We start from the raw sequence: 22,526 nt of genomic DNA on the forward strand, positions 1-22,526 counted from the left end.
TGGGAGGTGTAGTCCAAAACATCTGGAGTGCCGAAGGTTGCCTGATGCTTGCCAATGGATTCTACAACAAATTGGCCATCGTGCTCCTTAGTTTTATCAGGTCCTTATGGGTTAGCTGTGATCTGATGATTCATTTAGTCTTAAATAATCATGAAGAAAGTTGGACCAGGCACATATAGATGGTGTTTAGGCATGTTTTAATGGAAAACCATACAAAGTTTTGGTTCCAATGGGAACCTTTATCGAGCTTTTATTTGTATGTAACTTTACAACAGATGGGATGTTTCATGTTTTCTAAAACAATTATTACTTATTCGATAGCATTTTAGAATGAGTAAATAAAATATGTTGGCCCAGCTTCAAGTGGAATTTTCGTTAAATCACTTTTTTTTTGCTGAGTCATTTATGCAACTAACAATACCACTTGGAGCTAGACCAAAGTATGTTTTTTTGTTTTTAATTCTTTTTTTTTTTTTTTTTTGCAATGATAGAAAGTGCAGCATGTCCTCCGTATAAGGCTTGTGCAAAAGCCAAGTCACAGTAGATACATCACCTTTGTGATACAGAAAGGAAAGTCATTGGTCCAAAGTATGGTTTAGAATAGTGCACGCAGTTGACCACAACCCAAACCTGCCCTCTGCAAGAAAAGTATTCCTCTTTGATGATTTGGAATGTTGTGAGTTATGTAGATAGAGTGTCCACTCCAGACTATTACCACCTTCTGTGAGTTTCTGTTGAGTTGTTAGTGTCTTGTTATTGTCCTAAGAAGCTGCACACACTCCCACTCTGTCTGTCAGTCTCGGAATGTGATGTTGCATGACACTGGGTTTTCACACACAAAGATTTTATTAAGCATTTTGGTTAAATGTGATTTACCCGTTCTGTTTATCCTTGCAGTATCCTTGGCCTCTAGTACTGTTGGCTTGGCAGGCCAAGTTGTGCACACTGAAAGCACAGAAATTGTTTTGACAGCTGACCCCATTGTGGGATTCGGGATTCAGCTCCAAGGCAGTGTATTTGCTACAGAGACCTTGTCTTCTCCACCTTTGATATCCTATATTGATGTTGACAGCCCAGCTGAAAGGTAAGCCAACTTTCACGTCTAACCTCTCTGAAAGGTACATCAGTGTTAAGTCTTCAAGTTTGCCTGCCACCCACAGAGTGGCAGATATTAATGTAACCGAGTCTGTGTAAGAAAATTATGATTGGGGAAAAAAGACAGAAACATGTTCCTATATAGAACACTGTCATTCATGGGTTTAAACATTTATATTCATCTAAACAAACATTAAGAACTAGTTATTGATTCACCATGAAACGTATTAATGAGTACAAGCAATTTGTTATGTAAAATCTTCCATTGGAACAATAGATTTAGAATGAGGATTAGTTAAAATTGTCCTGTTTTTTTATATATATTTCATTTTTCCTACCTGCTATTCAATTTGCAACAATTTACTTTCATAGACAATAATCATAGAAATGCACAAGGTGGGTGTCCAGGTACACTCTAATTTAAAGGGATTCTCTATTGCCAGAAAAATAAACCCGTTTTCCTGGCACTGTAGAATCCTGGAATGACCCCCTTCCTGCCACCCCCCATCCCATGTTAAAACCCCTTCAGACACTTACCTGAAACCAGCGCCGATGTCCCTTGGCGCTGGGTCAGGCTCTGCCCACGGCAGATGTCGGCAGGGAGACCTAATGCGCATGCGTACGGCAATTGGCGTGCACTCGCATTAGACCTCACCATAGGAAAGCATTATTCAGTGCTTTCCTATGGGGATTCCTGCAACGCTGGAGGTCATTGTGCATAGCGTGAGGACGGCCAGCATCATGTGGCAATCAAAAGTCATCTAAGAAGCCGGAAGTCCCTCTAGTGGCTGTCTGATAGACCACTAGAGGGGGACTTAACCCTGCAAGGTATAAAAACTGCAATAATTACCTTGCAGGGTTAAGGGTGATGGGAGTTGGCACCCAGGCCACTTCAATGGGCTGAAGTGGTCTGGATGCCTGGAGTATCCCTTTAAGACTCGCTTGTCCGCTGTCAGGATCGGGACAGGGATCCAACACGCAGAGTACAAACAGTAGCCAGATACGTATACCGGACCTTAGAATGGCCGGACTAACGTAAGTAGTACTGAGAGAATAGTCAAAGACAAGCCGAGGTCGAGGGTAACAGAAGGCAGGAGAGCGAGAGACAAGCCGAATCAAGGATACAGAGGTAAGCAGAGTAGAATAAACAAGCCGGGTCAAAACCAAAGGGAATAAGCAGAACACAAGCACTGAGTGACTAGAACAAGCTAGAACCACGACAGGGCAATGAGCTGATGAGAGAAGCTCCGTTAAATACCCTGTTCCGAAAAGTAACCACACCTCTGAGGCGTCCTGATTGGTCCTGCAGCACTTGACTGACAGGTCGTTCCGGTAGTGTCCTGACGTACTTCCGGACGTGATGCTGTAAAAGGCAGTCACTCCCTCGCGGCCGGCTTTGCACGACCGGATAGACCGCGAGGAAGGAAGCCATCAGACCGTCCGGATGAAGGAACTGCTAAGTCTCTACCTCTTTCGGAGGTAGAGACCACAGGTACCCTGACAGTACCCCCCCTCTCAGATACGCCCACCGGGCGGAAGACACCAGGGCGAGAAGGGAAGCGAGAGTGGAACGCCCTGCGGAGACGGGGAGCATGCACCTCCTCCTGAGGTACCCAACTTCTCTCCTCAGGACCATAACCCTTCCAATCGACCAGATACTGCAGTCTCCCTCGGGAGACTCGAGAATCAACGATGGAATTGACCTCATACTCCTCCTGACCCTCCACTTGCACAGAGCGAGGAGGGGCGATCGTGGAGGAGAACCTGTTACATATTAGTGGTTTTAGCAAGGAAACATGAAATGAATTCGGAATGCGTAAGGCATTAGGCAACGCTAAGCGATACGCAACTGGGTTAATTTGAGACAGTACCCTGTAAGGTCCAATATATCGAGGAGCAAACTTCATGGACGGCACCTTTAACCGAATGTTTCTAGTACTTAACCATACTCTATCGCCTGGAACAAACACCGGTGCTGCCCTTCTACGTTTGTCAGCGTGTTTTTTAACCAGCATGGAATTGTGCAGAAGGATTTGTCGAGTCTGATCCCACAACTTCCTTAAATTGGCAACATGAATATCCACCGACGGTACCCCTTGAGAAGAAGACTCCGAAGGAAGGATGGAAGGATGGAAGCCATAATTCAAGAATAAAGGGCTAGACTGCGTAGAATCACAAATGAGATTGTTATGTGCAAACTCCGCCCAAGGAATCAAACCGACCCAATCGTCCTGGTGTTCAGAAACGAAACAACGTAAATATTGTTCAATTTTTTGGTTAGTACGTTCAGCAGCTCCATTGGACTGAGGATGATAGGCAGAGGAGAAATTCAATTTGATGCCTAGTTGGGAGCAGAAAGATTTCCAAAAACGGGAAACAAATTGGGAGCCTCTGTCAGAGACAATTTGGGAAGGTATCCCATGCAAACGGAAAATCTCCCTAGCGAATATCTCCGCTAATTCAGGCGAAGATGGGAGTTTAGGTAAGGGAATGAAGTGAGCCATCTTAGTAAATCTGTCCACCACAGTGAGGATAACAGTCTGCTTTTTAGAGATAGGCAAATCAACAATGAAGTCCATAGCCAAACAGGACCATGGCTTTTCAGGGACCTCTAAAGGATGCAGAAATCCGCATGGAAGCGAATGAGGTTGCTTAGTCTTGGTACAAACCTCACATACCCCTATGAATTCTTTAATATCCTTACGTAAGTCAGGCCACCAAAAATCTTTAGAGACCAGAGCATATGTTTTGCGGATGCCCGGATGCCCCGCCACTTTGCTGTTATGGAGACAGCGTAGCACCTCCAGTTGGAGAGTGGCAGGAACGAAGTGTCGATCCCCAGGAGTCTGTTTGGGTGCCAAATGCTGAGACTTCATGATCTCGGAAAGCAATGGAGAGTGAATCCTAAGATTCGTGTTTGCGATGATATTTCCCTTAGGAACTATGGAGGACAGGACTGGTTCAGTAATAGTGGATGGTTCATATTGACGAGACAAAGCATCGGCTTTAGAGTTCTTAGAACCAGGTCTATAAGTAAGTACATCATTAAAGTGAGTGAGGAACAAGGACCAGCGAGCCTGTCTGGCGGATAAGCGCTTAGCCTCCCCAATATAAGACAAGTTCTTATGATCCGTTAATATAGTAACAGGGTGTAATGTCCCTTCCAGTAAATGTCTCCACTCCTTTAAAGCCTTAATGACCGCTAACAGTTCCCTCTCCCCGATGTCATATCTGCTCTCAGGCCCAGATAATTTCTTAGAGAAGAAACCACAAGGATGTAACGGTTTATCCACCCCTAACCTTTGAGATAGAACAGCCCCAACTCCTGTCTCAGAGGCATCGACCTCGAGCAAGAAAGGCAGAGTCGTATCAGGATGAACTAGAATGGGAGCCGAGGCAAAAAGTTCCTTAAGAGTCTTGAAAGCAACAAGAGCCTCCTTAGACCAGACCTTAGTATCAGCCCCTTGTTTGGTCATATTGGTAATAGGCACAATGATAGAGGAGTATCCCTTAATGAAGCGCCTATAGTAGTTGGAAAAACCAATAAACCTTTGGATAGCCTTGATTCCTTTGGGCAAAGGCCAGTCTAAGATAGATTGGAGTTTTCCAGGGTCCATTTTAAAACCTTCCCCAGAAATCACGTACCCAAGAAAGTCTGTCTGAGACTGATCAAAACTGCATTTCTCCAATTTGCAGTATAGACCATGTTGCAGAAGTTTGTGTAATACCTTTCTGACCTGTTTATGGTGAGTCTCAATCTCCTTAGAGTGTATTAGTATGTCGTCCAGGTAAACAATAACACAATCATGTTGAAACTCCCTAAGTACCTCATTAATCAAATCTTGAAATACTGCATGAGCATTGCAAAGTCCAAATGGCATAACCGTGTATTCGTAGTGGCCATACCGGGTATTGAATGCCGTCATCCACTCGTGACCATGCTGGATTCTCACCAAATTGTATGCCCCTCTAAGATCTAACTTGGTGAAGATCTTGGAGCCCTTAAGACGATCAAATAACTCGGTAATCAGTGGGATAGGATAGGCATTTCTGACAGTTATTTTATTCAAGCCTCGGTAATCGATACAAGGTCTCAGCGTGCCATCCTTTTTCTTAATGAAAAAGAACCCAGCCCCGGCCGGAGAAGAAGACCTCCTAATGAATCCCTTTTCTAAATTCTCCCGAATATACTCCTCTAGAACCGAGTTTTCCTGAACCGACAAAGGATATACATGGCCCCTCGGAGGCATCGTCCCTGGTAAAAGCTTAATCTTACAATCAAATGACCTGTGTGGCGGCAAAGAATCGGCATTCTTCTTGTCAAATACTGCCTTTAAGTCTAGGTAAAGGTCTGGTATTTGTCTTTCTGTGAACTGAATAGGATTCTCCGGTATGTTAATATTAGCTAAGGGAGAAACCTTGCTTAAACACCTATCCTGGCAGCCCTGGCCCCACGAGAGTATCTCCCCTAACTCCCAATCAATAATAGGGTTATGTTTCTTCAACCATGAGTACCCTAGAACTATGGGAACGGAAGGGGACGAAATGAGCATAAGAGATAAATTCTCCACGTGTAAGATACCAACATTTAAATCAATGGGTATGGTTTCACGAAAGATAACAGGGTCTAGTAGTGGTCTACCATCTATGGCCTCAACGGCCAAGGGTGTCTCCCTTAGCTGGGTTGGGATGTTGTTTTTACTCGCAAAGGCCTGGTCGATAAAATTCTCCGCAGCACCGGAATCTATCAATGCCATAGCCCTTACTACTTCCCTCTCCCAAGTCAAGGAAACTGGTAGCAGAAGCCTGTGATCTTTATAATTAGGAGTAGAGGACAAAATAGAAACACCCAAGGCCTGTCCTCTAGAGAGACTTAGGTGCGAGCGTTTCCCGGACGGTTAGAACAGTTCGAGAGTAAATGACCTTTGGCTCCACAATACATACACAAACCCTCTCTTCTTCTGTACTGTCTTTCCTCCTCAGAGAGGCGGGTATACCCTATCTGCATAGGTTCAGGAAGCAAAGATACTGTGGAGTCAGGACTTGGAAAAGAGGGAGCTAACCTAAAAGAAGGTCTCCGATTCCTCTCTCGAGTGTTCTGTCTCTCTCTTAGACGTTCATCTATACGAGAGATGAACGAAATTAAATCTTCTAAATTCTCAGGGAGTTCTCTAGTAGCAACCTCATCAAGGATTACATCAGATAGGCCATTCAAAAATACCTCCATATACGCCGGCTCGTTCCACTTGACTTCTGACGCCAGAGACCTGAACTCTAGTGCATAATCCACAAGTGTTCGGTTCTCCTGTCTCAGGCGCAACAGTAATCTGGCTGCATTAACCTTTCTACCTGGAGGGTCAAATGTTCTTCTAAAAGCAGCTACAAATGCGTTATAGTTATATACTAATGGGTTATCGTTCTCCCATAGTGGATTGGCCCATCTCAGAGCCTTCTCAATAAGTAGGGTGATAATAAATCCTACCTTTGCCCTATCTGTAGGATAGGAGCGAGGTTGCAATTCAAAGTGGATACTAATTTGGTTTAAAAAACCACGACACTTCTCAGGCGCCCCACCATAGCGTACTGGGGGGGTAATGCGAGAAGAAGCACCCACTGTGGCTACCTCTAAACCTGAACTGACAGGAGAAATAGGGGTATTACGTATCTCCTCTGGTGGGTTATTGGCACGAGATAATAGTGCTTGTAGCGCAAGTGCCATCTGATCCATTCTGTGATCCATGGCTTCAAACCTAGGATCAGGAGACGCAAGCTGACTGTTTGTACTTGCAGGATCCATTGGCCCTGTCGTAATGTCAGGATCGGGACAGGGATCCAACACGCAGAGTACAAACAGTAGCCAGATACGTATACCGGACCTTAGAATGGCCGGACTAACGTAAGTAGTACTGAGAGAATAGTCAAAGACAAGCCGAGGTCAAGGGTAACAGAAGGCAGGAGAGCGAGAGACAAGCCGAATCAAGGATACAGAGGTAAGCAGAGTAGAATAAACAAGCCGGGTCAAAACCAAAGGGAATAAGCAGAACACAAGCACTGAGTGACTAGAACAAGCTAGAACCACGACAGGGCAATGAGCTGATGAGAGAAGCTCCGTTAAATACCCTGTTCCGAAAAGTAACCACACCTCTGAGGCGTCCTGATTGGTCCTGCAGCACTTGACTGACAGGTCGTTCCGGTAGTGTCCTGACGTACTTCCGGACGTGATGCTGTAAAAGGCAGTCACTCCCTCGCGGCCGGCTTTGCACGACCGGATAGACCGCGAGGAAGGAAGCCATCAGACCGTCGGGATGAAGGAACTGCTAAGTCTCTACCTCTTTCGGAGGTAGAGACCACAGGTACCCTGACATCCGCACTGTCCCCATTCATGTCCCTATCTGTATTTATGTGCCAGTTTGAAATAGCTTGCTGTATAGTTAAAGATGAAAAGCATAATTTATCTTTGTGAATTATATTTATTGGTAAATTAATCATGTGTTTTTCTTTATATTTGAAGTTTGTGCAATAAAGTATTTTTAAAGTGTTGAGTTAGTAATTTAAAAAAAACATAGTTTAACTATGCAAACTTAACAACAAACTAGGCAACAATATGCAATGTCAATCGGCAGTGGCTAAGGCTAGTGAGGTATCGTTCTGTATAAAAAGGGGCATTAATTTACGGGATGAAAATATAATTTTGCCTCTTTATAAATCACTGGTAAGACCACATCTTGAATATGCTGCAATTTCAGGCACCTGCTCTAAAGAAGGATATTATGGCACTAGAAAACATGCAGAGGCGGGTTACAAAATGAATAAAAGAAATTAAACATGTTAGCTATGAAGAAAGGTTAACAAATGTAAACCTCTTTAGTTTAGAAAAACAGCACCTCAGAGGGGATATGATACCATTATACAAATACGGGTACGATACAAACCATTATCTGGAAATCTATTCACAAACAGGACTATACATAGGACACGAGGTCGCGAGTTTAGACTGGTAGAAAGGTGATTTAGTCTAAGCCAAAGGAAAGGTTTATTACAGTAAGAATAATAAGGATGTGGAATTCTCTGCCTGAAGAAGTGGTTTTATCAGAGTCCCTACAGATGTTTAAACAGCTACTAGATGCATACTTGCAAAAACATATAAGTCAAGGATATAATTTTTCAATTGTAGGGTAATAGCTTCTTGATTCAATGATAAATCTGACTGCCATTTTCTGGGGCAAATAATGTTTTTTTTCCCCTAGTTTGTTGCAAAACTGGAAGTGCTTCAAACTGGGTTTTTTGCCTTTGTTTGGATCAACCGCAAAAAACAGACGTGAGGGAGGCTGAACTTGATTGACACATTTCTCTTTTCAGCCTATGTAACCAAGTTAAATAGAAAAAAGCCATCAATGGCTGAGGTTTCAATAAATATTCTCCTTTTATTAAAAAAAAATAATTCCTGGGATGCACACCCCAATAAAATGTGCCGTGCATGACCATGACAATTACTGCGAACACAAGGAAAATAAATATTTGAAAAAAAACATGTTTTGAAGATAAGATTTCAAGCCTTCGCAAACCAACGTCCGACAGGATATGACTACTTGTTGGAAGAAACATGTCAATAGCCAATAATAATCCAATCCAAATACCCCTGAGCATTCATACTACCCGACAGATCTTGTTTTAAAATCCACATCCCATTGCAGTAATCAAAACAGAACTCTGCTTTGCAGTCATTCAATCCAAATGTTGTTAGTAATGGCACAATTTCTCCTGGGTTTCATAATGTTAAATAACACAAAGTAATTTATTATGGCAGAGAAGTTTAGATACTAATTAACTGTAATCTCAGCAGGTCTTTGCATTAAACAGATATGACTTGATGACAGTACGGAGATGTATAGAACGTCCCAAGTTACTTCCAGCAGTATACCGCTGTATCTGATTCAGTTCCTCCCTATTTATTTTTCTGGCTATCAGATCCTCTTTTATTCCTTGGTGATTTTACCAAAGGGATAGAACTCTGTTTTTATCTTTATCATCTGCTCAACTAGAATCTTATATATATATATATTTTTTTTTAGACAGGAAATTCATCAAAGGTTTGTTTGTTATACTTTTTTGGGGGACGTTTTCTGATAAATTATGCAGAATCATTTGCTCTGCGTGCAACACATAATGACATTTCTGTCCTGACAATAAAATATCATGTTCTCGATCTGGTACGGGAAGATTAACAAGTTCCAGAGGCTTCTCTATGCAGGCTTTTCTACCGGGGGGCCGCAGGCTATATTAATTACAAAAGAGAACATGCATTCGGAGGGACTGCCACACTCAGAGCTGTATTACTCTCTATGCCAGGGGGAAAGCCTCATCAGACAGTGCTATGTGTAAGCTCTGATCACTTCCTAAGAAACTACTAGCTTTGAATTATTAATCTGTTCCGTGGGCCATTTCACAGGCCTCTCATAATTACTTGCTGTTTTGTGCATTCAGAATTAGGGTGCCTCGATTTCTGGAAATTTATATTACTTACAAGTGTTGCTTAGAACGGGAAAGTTTTGATTCTGGTAAATACAGTAGACTTTTAACCATCCTTTTTCTAATGTCAGCTAAATACAGCCCTGAAAAGAGAAGGATGTTGTTACCCCATATTATTCATGATGTTACCTTTGTTAAAACAAATCAAAGTGCATTGACTTGACCATTAAATACAATTTAAAATTAAACTAGGACGGAACCTAATTTATATCATGATAATATTTAACCTCAGTTTAGGGCACATTCTTTATATTTAGGACGCTATTGGAAGGAGTAGGCACATACTATTAGTCGATTGCCTGCCTGTTTGCTGAGGGAGCACTGCTTTTCCCAGTGCTGTCGCAGTCCCCTTTGACATTGGGAAGAGTCTAATGAAGGTGTTTTACATAATTAATTGTAGTACGCTTCTAAAGAATGAGTGAGCTAATTTTGTAACTGAAGAATGGTTCACAAAGCTAATGTCGTGCACGGAATCTGTGACTCTTTCAGAAAAGGTTACATGGGCTCCACTGGGCTAAGATATTGACTTTAAATAAAGTATGGAGAATTGCCTTTTTATTAACGTTACTAATTTAGAATTTCTATTCCTTGTGACCCTAGAAGGGAATCGCAGAATGTAGCACAGAGTTGGGCATTTCAGCCACAGTGTAAAGATCTTGATTGCATCAAACAGATCACTGAAATCTAATGGGTAACCTGGCCAAAAACAAAGAAAGTTGGTGCAATCAAGGGGCATTCAAAGGCCAGAAATCTGAATGTATTCATAAAATGTATGAATCTACAATTTCAGGCCTACAGCATACAAATAGAAATGACTTTATGGAAATGGTAACATTCTCTGAATGGTTCTGAATAGCAGTAAATCAGTTAAGACATCTCAAATCAAACACGATTGACACCTGGCTACAATTTGTTTCTGTGAACCTTTCAGCCAATAATCTATAATATTACTCTTACCTATTCTTTAAGGCCAGACCCTGCTAGGAGTACTGTTTCAGTGCTCTCTGCAATGTTCTAGTCTAATAATGCGCTCACGCTGTGCTTGTTGGGGGCAGTTCCAAGGTCTCCATTTAATAAGTTTCTCAAATGATTCAATATCGTTAGAAAAGTTTCCAAATGTCTTAGCTACAGAAGTCACCATTAAGGAATACACAAATGTTTGTAGATAAATTATTTGGAAAGTTTTCTAACAGTATTTCAATCATTTGGAAATCTTATTAAATCAGGTCCAAGTCAGCATGATGGGGCAAGACCTGAATATCGGGACTGTCCCACTGCAATCTGGACGGTTGGGGCGCATGAATCATTATTACTGCTCTTCAAATGACAACTGTTCATAATCAATTAATTAATCTCATATCCATTGGGTCACGTAGAAATACTAAATCTGTATCTAGCTCTTTCCAACATTTCTAGACAACGTTGGTGGATGAGCCAAAACTAAGGTACAAATGGTTAACTTGTGAAAACTGCCAGGGTTATTTACTGATGTAAGAATTGTCAGGAATTCACAGCGAATTTTAAACTCTGGCCTAAGTATCCGAACTGGGAGCATAACTGCCTGGGATAATGTTTGAAGTTAGTTTACTTTCCCTTAAATTTGAAATTTAAATTTCCAACAATTCTCTCTTTAGTAAATAGTCTGTGTTCTGGTTGAAAGCGATCTCACGTTGTGACAGGCAGATTTTTATCACAAATTTTTGTTTGTTCCTCAATGAGCAGGGATCTTCATGCTATTAAAAATAAAATACAAGTCATGGATATAAAAGCTAGTCCTTCAGGCCAAATCTGATTAGACAGCAGGTCTTAGGATTTAACTCTTAACAATAAATTGCTAGTTATGTGATTTGGGGTAAATACAAGGCTTCTTTAATAACCCATTTCTAGCTTGTGTCACATTCACTGTGTTTAAAAATAGACAGTAATATGTGAGAGATGAAAAGTAATTAATAACATTATGAATTGACCACGTTGTCTCTCAATGTCCTCCAGATGTGGAGTCCTGCAGGTGGGGGACAGAGTGATAGCAATCAATGGGGTTCAGACTGAAGATAGCACTTTTGAAGAAGCCAATCAGCTTTTACGAGATTCAACGATTGCAGGAAAAGTCACACTGGAAATCGAGTTTGATGTTGCAGGTTAGTTGAGAACTAAAACCCTCTTGTCTTGCAGAGAAGTCTGAAATCAGTTGCCATGAGCAAAGTTACAAATCACCTATCCCTAGTATAGAATCAAATTACAAATGTTATATTTGCATACATGGGGCCATCATTGACATGAACAGTCCTTGTCATGTGTCGGTCTATAAGACAAAACGGACTTTTATTTCTGTAAAACGTATTACATAATGTATCTTCTATTGTTTTTCAGAGTCGGTAATTCCTAGTAGTGGAACATTCCACGTGAAACTACCAAAGAAACACAACGTGGAACTGGGCATCACCATAAGCTGTACGTCATACACCAGCAAGATTAAATGTTTGTCCTATAAAAATGGAAGGAGAAAAAATGCCATGTTAATTAATATCATTAAATATAGAAGCAGTGTAAGAGGGTCTGGTTGTAATGTGCTAATAATTTAATTTATACATTGAGCTAGCCAACCTGATGGGTAATGTGCAGAAAGAGAAACATTTAAAGTTATCTATACTCAGTGGTACAGGAATGGTCTGCAGCAATGCCAAACACCTATCAATGTGTGCCAGTCTCAAAAGGTTAGAGAATGGAAAATGTGGGACTTCTCCCACAAGTATCACACACTCAGCCAACATTTAGAATGCTTTTGTCCATTTTGGGAGGAATATTATAATGCCATGTAGGTTCAAATTTGTAGGTAGGTGGATGTGTACTCATTCACGAACACCCACCGAGGTGCCATCACAGACACGGGAGATGTTATCTTTAGAAAATGATATATTTTATTATCTATACATTTGTTATCGATTTTTTTTTTCCAGCAAAAATGTATAGATTAAATTTGTATGCATACCTGAAGCAGATCATGTTTTGTGGAGGAGAGAACTTAAAATGTTTAGAAAAAGTATTCATGCCCCCCCATATTACTGCCGAAAATGAATGAGTTAGAAACACGTGTTTGCAGCAATGGATAGACCTGTGTGTCTATGCTAACCCACACTGATTTACTGAGTAAATATGTCCAAAATTAATCCTTAACAGGACGCAGGTTTTTTTTTGCCTCTTAAGAAAAAAAAAAATATAAAGATCTGACTTACAGACATTAATATTTGTTATCTACATACAATAAATGTATAACATTTCTAAATGATCTGTGTTACATGTAACGGCATAAACTAGTTGGTGAAAATGTTTATATAGATGCATGGATTATGGTAAGCGCAGGATCACCAGCTTTCAGTGGGTTCCAGAACTCCTAATAATTTTATTATTTGCGAGTTCTCCTCGAACTGGTTTCAGAAATAGAACAAACTTCACTTGCTGATCGGATTCCATGAGGTGGACAATCTTACTTGTTTTATATGTCATTCTGTACTTCTGAGGAGCCAATGTTTCATAACAAATATGTAGAATATATAAAACCATGCTGTTTTGTATAGGCAGAAAGGTACACTGCCATCAGTGAAGCTATTAGTTAAATGGGAAATAGAACTATTTAAGCTACCGGACGTTTCATTTTAATATATTAAAATATACAAGTTTAAAAAGCTGTGTTTAAAGCAGCATCCATTGCTCAGGGTACCTGGAGATATGCAGAATGAGGCCTGTCTGTTTTTGATTTGTATGTTAAGCTGGAACTCAGGGATATTTGTGGAAACATAATTTCGCGAGTTTCTACGCCCAAGTGCACCTTCTCAAAGTCCAGCTTGAGATACGCAGGCATTGCACAACAGTAATTTTTAAATTTCTTACAAAAAAATCTATTATTTTATAAAGGTCTTTCCATTGATTTTCTGTTTTTATTTTTTTGCATTTTCTTGTTAAAGTGTCATTTTAAAAGCTATGTGGAGCAGACAAATTACTTTAATTTATGTCTTGTTTTTATCCTTGTTCTTGTCACCATCATGACTAGATGGCTGGGGGAAAGGGGGGAAGGGGGGGGGGGAGGTGCTCACCTATCTCAACCCCACTAGATTTTCTGGGAGGAATTTGTCATAATCCAGTTATTAAGAAAATAAGTTTTTTTTTACATTTTTTATTATATATATTTTACAGCTCCTTCCAGTCGTAAACCTGGTGATCCCCTGGTTATCTCAGACATAAAGAAAGGAAGTGTTGCGCACCGGTAAGCATCTGCTTAGATGGATCCTTCGGGTCTGGTGATTGTTGTAAATAATTAAAGGGATAGTGCTTAATATATTTATAGAGCAAGAAGGCTTTGCTTCAGTTTCTGTGTGAAATGCCCTAATAGGACAGGAAATGCCAAGCTCTGCCATTTACGGGTTTTGTATAATTAACTCGGTAATGTGATATTTTATAGAACTGCTATATAATGTGTTGATCATAAACATGTCTGCTTGTAAGGTAGACATTTTATATTATTGTCTTTAATGTGGACCTAGATCCATGTGAAGGTTTTGATGTATACAGATTCCTAGGAAGTTACCAGGGGAGACTGGTTCATAGCGGCGGTGGGGGCCCCACCCATTTTTTTTCTTCAAAAAAATTCATCTATTTTAAAAAAAACATTGTCACAGTTGGTATTCACCCATTTATTGATGACTGGTTGAAGCCGATTTGGAACAGAGCACGTCATCTTATTGGGTTAAGTTGGTAGAGCCAAACAAGTCAGGGGGGGCAATTGTCAGGATACTACTGAGATCCAACACGCAGAATGTAGATATAAGGTAACGTATACCAGACCTTAGAATGGCCGGACTAACGTATAAGCACAAGGGTAGTCAAAGCCAAGCCGAGGTCAAGGAGTACAGAAATCGGGACAAGCGAGTAAGCCAAAGCCGGGTCAAGGAGTATAGAAAACAGAATAGTCACAAAGAAAGCCAGGGTCAAAAGCCAGAATAGAAATCACTGAATACAGAATAGCACTATTGGGACCAAAAATGAACCACAACGGGGGCGTGGTCTGAAGCCGGAGCAAGATGGACGTGTCCTCCTGAAGCTCCGTTAGGACCACGATGCCATAAGCTTACAATAGCGCTAAAAACACTGACCTGGACGAGAAAATAACCGGGGGAGCCATTATGGACAGGCGGGCACCGAAGAAACAGTCCAAAAAGCCATCGGAACACGGAGCCACGGTGACTGATCTGTTTGCGGCCTCCCGCGCCATGCGATCGCAAGCCCAAGATGGCGGACGGGAAAGCCCGATGGCTCCGAGATCACCCTCTAGCCCGGGAGCGGCGGCGGCCTCGGAAGTGTCGGAAGCTAATACTGCGCAAATCCTAGCAAAACTGGCGGAGGTTCGCGGTTACTTAGCTGCGGAAATCACCAGAAACACACACGAGGTCAAGGCCGAAATTCAGGCCTTGGGAGCGAGGACGGCGGTGCTGGAGCAGCGTGTGGAGTCCACGGTCGTGGCCCACAATGCCGCTACGGCTCAGATTAACCAGCTGTCTTCCAGATTGACCGCGGCGGAATCTGCCCTGGACGACCTGGGGAACAGGTCCAGGCGGAACAACATCAGGCTTCGGGGTCTACCCGAACAGGAAGGTGAGGGCCCGCTGCTGGAAGTGGTCACTAAGATCCTGAAGCCTTTGCTGCCGGACATGCCGGATAATCAGTGGCATATCGAGAGAGCGCACAGAGCTCTCAGGGCAAGAAGAGCGACTGACAACCGCCCGAGGGACGTGATTATTAAGTTTCTCTTCTACCAGACGAAAGAAGCCCTGCTGAAGAGGAGTAGAGAGGGCCCAATCAGGTATGGCGGGGTAGAACTCACCCTGTTTCAAGACCTGACACCGGCCACACTCCAAAAAAGAAGGCTGTGGCGCCCTGTGACGGGGCTCCTACAGAGGCATGGAGTGAAATACGCTTGGGGCTTTCCATTCCGTTTGTTGGCGTTCCGGGATGGTCGCACCAAAACCTTGTACGCGGACGGAGACCCGGCGGCGTTTCTGAGGAGCCTGGATATCCGAGACCAGATCGAGCTGTCGGAGCTTCCTCCTGCCGTAGAGGAGCTGCGTCCCCTCCCCGGTGAGTGGGACACGGCGGGTGAGTGAGTCCCGGAGTGGTAGGCCGACCCGGATCCGGCGGTGGTTGGCGGAGAGGAGATCGGGTTTTTTGTCTCTCCACTCCGGAGGGGGGGCTCTTAAGATGCGGATGGTATGGCGGGTTTTTGGAGCCTAATTTCCATTGGGGCTCACCCAGTGGGGGCATGGTTGGGGAGCTCCCGTGAGGGTCCCTGAGAAGGCCCTCGGGCCCGGGTGGGTTCGTGGAGCACCTATTCCCCTTATTGGGTGGGTTAGGGTTGCTGAGACATGACGCCCCTTCATTGATTATGCGTGCCCCCTATGTTTTTTCTTTATGGGCTGCACGCCGGGGTGGTCAGATCCACCGTTTATTTTTATATTTCTGTTTTCTCATGTTGGGGTGCGGGGATCGGGGATCGGAGAGGATCGGGACTGGGGGTCATTTGCTTCCTAGCCAGCATCTCAAAGTAGACTACGGAACTATCATGCCTTTAGACGATATTGTCCCCCCCCTCTCCCTTTTTCTTTTTTTTTTCTCTCTCCCGGGCTACTGTTTTTATATAACCCACGGCCGCAAGGAGGGAGGTGGGGGGATGATGTCTGGCTACTGTTATGTATGTCGCTATGTACTTTTTTGCGCAATTGTATTGCGTTGTATTATGTTTGCACGGGTGGGGGACGGAACCGTGGGGAGCCGGGTAGGCAATAGGGCCCTAGTTTTTTGAGGTGTAATTGCTATGGTTGGCTTAGATGGTTAGGCCCTACAGGGGGCATGGAAGCGTGGGCTCGCTCTCTCGTCCCCGTATGGGTGGGGGAGGGTGGTGTCTGGGCCGGAGCCACGAGATGGCGCCGGGATCCCCCTAGGTAGTATGGGGTAGAGTGACCTTCCCCTCCCTGCTCCTGGCCCCTCCTATCCCCGGCTTGGGAACGTAGTCTCACCTTGGGGGACGCCCCTCCGCACCAGCGGCCATCCGCCCGAGTTTATTCTTGCACTATACCTATGTACTCATTCGTTTATTTCTTTTGCAGCACTCTCTCAGCACCGGGTTATTCGTTTATTCATTGCCTTATATTAGGCTTGCTTTATTGGTGTGTACGACTTCTACTTAGCAAAAAAAAAAAAAAAAAAAAAAACTATATATCTTATATTAGAAAAAAAAAAAACAAGAATAATAGTTAAAAAAAAAAAAAAAAAAAAAAAAAGAAAGAAAAAAAAAAAAAGGGAAAAAAAAAAAAAATACAAAATAAAACAACAAAAAGAAATACATTTGTTCAATCACGATTAATACCTTCTCAACTATGTCTCCTCTGGTTATGCATATTGGAGCATAAGATATTAGATACTCTGGCTCATTTACTCGGTTTTGTTTGCCCTCCCTGCCGTTAAGGGTTATGCAGGGTCTGCAGTGTTTTTTCCTATATTTAACTTCAGTTGGCACTCAAGTAGTGCCATTATTGGCTGGTCCATGTCCCGAGCATCCCAGAACCTTTTCTTAGTTATGGGGATGACGGGACATATACCCCGGATAAGCCTGGCTTTAGGTAAGACCAGGCGACTTTTGTACAATATGTTATGTTGTTCTTCCTTCTTCTTCTCTCTACTTTTTCTATTCCCTCTCCACTCTGCCCTTTCCCATCATATCTCTCCTCTGGGGGGGGAATCGAGGAACGCCCTCAGTATCTTGGCCACAGATGGTAGTGTCGGTAGGCTCCACAATAGCGATATTCCACAAGATGAGTTATGCCTGTGAAACTAATGTCCCTTAATGTTAAGGGTCTAAATGCCCCTAAAAAGCGACGTCTCATGTTTCGGGAACTGAAGCGCATGAACCCGGATATAGCCTTCCTGCAGGAGACGCACCTGCCGAAATCAGCTAAGTTTGCCCTTAAAGATCATACATTTCGAACCTCGTTTGAGGCCAGAGCACTCAATAAGAGGAACGGGGTAGCTATTCTTATACATCATAGATGCCCGCTCAGGGTTAGCAAGGTCAGTACGGATCCGAGCGGACGCTATGTTTTAGTATCAGGGTCCTTACACTCTCACACTATCCATGTTCTCAATCTCTACGCCCCTAACGAGCAGTCCAGGGAATTCTGGACAGAGATGACCCGCGTGGTCAACTCGCTGTCACATGGTATGGTCATCGTAGGGGGGGATTTTAACGCGGCTCCATCCCCAGCAATGGACAGGGGGCCCTGTAGGGGAGCTCCGAGATCGCACAAACGGGGAGGGCAAGATAAATTGTTACACACTTTTATACAACACACTGATTTGCTGGATATATGGAGGGCTCAACATCCAGACGATACTGACTATACGTTCTACTCGCCACCTCACGACACGTATTCAAGGATAGACCTGTTTCTTGTAAACTCACTAACTGTTCCCAGGGTATCAGAGTCCAGGGTGGGGTCCATAACCTGGTCGGATCACGCAGATATCTCCCTAACCCTAGACAGGCTAAGCGCGGCGTCCCCTTGGTCGTGGCGGTTGAATACGTCTCTACTCCAAGATCCAGCTATTGTAGAGATTATTCGTTCGGAACTCAGGGACTACTTTGAAAGGGAAGCGGAGTCAGGAGTTACGAAGGCTACGGTGTGGGCAGCCCATAAGACGGTCATTAGGGGTGTACTGATCAGAGAAGCGACGTTGAGGAAGCGACGTAAATTTCAACGATTGGCCACATTACTGGAAGCATTGAGAACGGCGGAAAACAGACACAAATCGGACCCTACGCCTGCCAATTTGACATCATTGCAGAACATAAGGATCTCGATTAGAGAAACGCTCCTGGATGATACCGCAAGGGCTATGATATGGGCCAAGCGCACCTTCTATGAGAAGGCGAACAAGATGGATACCTTGCTAGCTAGATCCCTTCGACCACGGCAAAGGAGCACACACATTACGAGGATCAAGAATGAAGCGGGTATCTACCAGACAAACCCCACAGACATAGCCACGGTGTTCTCAGATTTTTACGCTAAACTTTATAACCACTCTTCGGAAGGCGCCACGGACACGGGCCGGGAACTAGAAGGGATTCAGAATTTCCTATCTGGATTACGACTCCCTAAACTAGAAGCAGCGGTTTCGAATGTACTGGGAAGCCGTATCACGGGAGAGGAGATAGACGCGGCAATATCCGCCTTGAAAAGCAACAAAGCACCTGGACCTGATGGCTTTTCGGGGAGCTACTATAAAACCTTCCGGGAAGAACTCCTCCCTCACTTGGAACCCTGGTTTAATGAGTTGATGGACGGGGGGACGCCTGATAGAGATATGTCCTTGGCGAATATCGTTCTATTGCCCAAACCTGGAAGGGACGACTCGGTCCCGGAGAACTTTCGCCCTATTTCCTTGATCAACCACGACTCAAAGATCTTGGCAAAGGTGCTTGCGGGCAGATTAGGCCCACTCCTTACGGGTATGATTCACCCGGATCAGGTGGGCTTTATACCTGGGAGACAACTTTTCGAGAACACGAGACGCAATATAGATCTCATAGGGAGGCAGGTCACGAAGGGCACCCCGACACTACTGTTGTCCCTAGATGCCGAAAAGGCATTCGATAGAGTGAAATGGCCTTACTTATTTGAGGTGTTGCGACACTATGGCGTGCCGGCCCCGTTTATTACAACTATTCAAGCTATGTACTCCAACGTTAGGGCACAGATTCAAATTTCGGGAGCGCGAGTCGAACCGTTCCACCTGAGCAATGGTACGAGGCAGGGTTGCCCTCTTTCACCGCTGCTATTCGTGCTCTCGCTGGAGCCCCTCATGCAGGCCATACGAGAAGCTCCTGATGTTAAGGGTATCTTGGTGGGAGACACACAATACGTTGTTTCGGGTTTCGCAGATGACGTCTTGTTGACGTTAACAGAACCGGAGGCCTCCATGGAGGCACTGACTAGGATGCTGGAAGCATACGGGGAGGTGTCGGGATATAAGGTCAACCTGCATAAATCGAGCGCGATCCCCTTAGGTATGACGGACGAAGACGCAGCGTCTATAGGGAGGACCTATCACCTACGGATAGAGAAGGACCAGATTAAATACCTGGGCATTTGGTTGACAGCGGACCCCTCTCAACTCCATAGGCAAAATTATATCCCACTGATTAGACAGTTGATAGCTGACATGGAGACATGGGTAGACAAGCCGATCTCGTGGATCGGAAGATTGCATTCAGTAAAAATGAATGTGCTGCCTAGGATACTTTTTTTGTTCCAGGCTCTGCCAGTCCACTTGAGTAAATCCGCCTTGGGACCGCTTCAACAGGCCATAGGAAGGTTTATCTGGCAGAATAAAAGGCAAAGGGTTTCCCGCAACGTCCTGTATAGGGCAAAAGACAGGGGAGGCCTTGGTCTCCCGAACTTATATTTTTATTATGTGGCGGCTCAATTGACTCAGATTGCACTGTGGCACTCCCCCCCAGGGGAGCGGAGGTGGGTGGATCTGGAATCCACCATGATGGGCCCAGATAGACCACAATTTCTTATGTGGATTCCTAAGGAACATAGACCAGCAGATCGAGTGGATTGCGCAGCGATTCACACTTCCCTTAGGGTCTGGGACGCTGCAGTACTTAAATACAGACTGGCCTCTGTACCATCACCCATGACCCCATTTTTGCGAAATAAAAAGTTTATACCGGGCATGTGCCCTCGAGATTTCAAGGGTATAGAAAACTCAGGATTACAGCGGTTGTGCGACCTCTTTGAAAACGGCACCTTCATCACATTCGATGCACTACAGAGCAGAGCTCCTCTGCGTCCCTTTGATTACTTCCGGTACTTGCAGCTCAGAGATTTTGCCCGGGGTTTCAGGATCAAGGCGGCTGCAACGATGCAATTAACATTCTTTGAAAAAATGTGTAAGAGGGAACAGTTCCCTACGGGCCTGATCTCGTGCTTGTATTCCCACTTGAGCACAAGTACGCTAGAATGGGGTGACATCACATACATACATAGGTGGGAGGCAGATCTTAACGAGGTATTGGAAGGAATAGAATGGCAAGAGATATGGGAGGCCGCGGCAAAATCGTCGGTGTGCGTCTCGCTGCAGGAACAATCCTATAAGACGTTATTCAGGTGGTACACAACCCCAGTAACGCTGCACCGGATGGGCAAAAACCCGACGGACCTCTGTTGGAGAGGTTGCGGTCACAAGGGCACGTATATCCACATGTGGTGGGAGTGCCTGGAGGCGCAAGCCTATTGGAAACGAGTAGCTGCTTTACTGAGGGAAATTTTAGGCAGGGAAGTGAGGCTAGACCCGTGGGTGTTCCTACTGTCTAGATCCATAGATGGTTGGACGAAAATGGAACAGGCCCTTGTCCAAAAGATAAATCTGTCGGCTAGGAGAGCTCTGGCGCAGGTATGGCTACAGGGGGAGACCCCTACGATAGCGACGGTGATACAAAAAATAAAAGACACCTTTCTGATGGACAAGTTGACAGCTCGGGTGAGGGGGACAACGAAGAAATTTGACAAACTTTGGGGCCCCTGGATAGATTGCACTGTCAGCGATTAAGACGGTAGGGACTGATTGGGGCGTCTAGATGTTACTAGGGGACCTCTGTGTTAGGCGTTTTTTTTAGGCGGACTAGATACGACCTACAGGGAGAAGAACTAATTAATCCTGTATGAGATAGTGGTGAGCGGGCATCATACCCCTCACGAGGCTTCGTGAGGGGCTTCACTCCTCAGATACCCCCCCCTCCCCCCCCCCCTCCTCCTTCTCTCTCTATCCCATTCTCTAAGGCCCCGACCTCTCGGGCTCTACCTTTCATCTTTCTCTTTTCTCCTGTCTCTTAATCTTCTTACGGCTGAGCCGCACGTAGCGGAACTATTTTTGAGTGACACTAATGCTACAGGAAAGGTAGTACGCTGGGGTGCTAAACTCTATCGAGATGCTTCTTTCCTCAAATTTGCGATGGAGGTGCGGCCGACCTTATTCATCGGTTAACCGATTACTGTTTTATATAATAACAAAAAAGCCAGGCGGAACATCCAAGCTCCTGTGGGGTTTTTGATTTCTGTGGTGAACGGGAGTTGGGCATGCTTATGGGGATACGAGACAGGGTGACCTGGAAATTCATGCTAGTTCACTCCTCTTGTTGGTATCTCATGTAACGGTATCAATATACTTGCTTTATGTTTGGAATTTCTGTATTACTGTGCATGTATTGCTTGTGATGTTTTGCACTGGAATAAATAAAGAATTAAAAAAAAAAAAAAAATGAACCACAACAGGACAAGGAACCTAACTCATGAAATCCCTTTTATACTGTGGCTGTAGCTTGTTAGGACGGTAGCCATGCCCCCAAAACGTCATAATTCGGACGTTTTGGTGGTCCGTGACGTAATTTGCGTCATGACGTCGACGCCCCCTTTTTGCGTCATAAAAGGGGCAGGGCTAACACGGCCTGCACCAAAACGGCTGGAGCATGAAGGGGAGAGCTGAAGAGGACCTGCAGCAACATGTGAAAGGTGAGTAACCTGGGGAACAAGCCTGGTTAACAGAGAAGGCATCCTGACAGCAATGCCCCACCATCTTCACATTTCACCACCCCACCAATTTAAGTAACAGTAAGCTATGACTAATTTTATCTTATGGATGGAAAATGTAGTGTCTGATAATTCTTACAGCTGTTTTCTCTGATAAACTGTCGGTGTTGCCAGTAATGAATGTGCAAGCAAGCTGAGAATATTTTTACATTTAATACAAGAGTAGAAAATGGGGCTTTCAATGCATGAGAAATTTTAAAC

General features: G+C 44.1%; 1 protein-coding gene across 11 annotated transcripts in view; it reads left to right on the forward strand.

Moving 5' to 3' along the window:
- The window catches only part of GRIP1 (glutamate receptor interacting protein 1), a 509,652-nt gene that overhangs the window by 465,585 nt on the left and 21,541 nt on the right, over nt 1-22,526 (forward strand). For all 11 annotated transcript variants that reach the window (XM_063447052.1, XM_063447047.1, XM_063447049.1 and 8 more), the window contains 4 exons: nt 898-1,084; nt 11,617-11,762; nt 11,995-12,075; nt 13,816-13,885. In XM_063447052.1, the coding sequence (XP_063303122.1) occupies nt 898-1,084; nt 11,617-11,762; nt 11,995-12,075; nt 13,816-13,885 (484 nt within the window). The remainder of the gene's footprint in view (nt 1-897; nt 1,085-11,616; nt 11,763-11,994; nt 12,076-13,815; nt 13,886-22,526) is intronic.

This window comes from Pelobates fuscus, chromosome 3, assembly GCF_036172605.1.
Source record: "Pelobates fuscus isolate aPelFus1 chromosome 3, aPelFus1.pri, whole genome shotgun sequence".
Taxonomy (NCBI): Eukaryota; Metazoa; Chordata; class Amphibia; order Anura; family Pelobatidae; genus Pelobates; species Pelobates fuscus.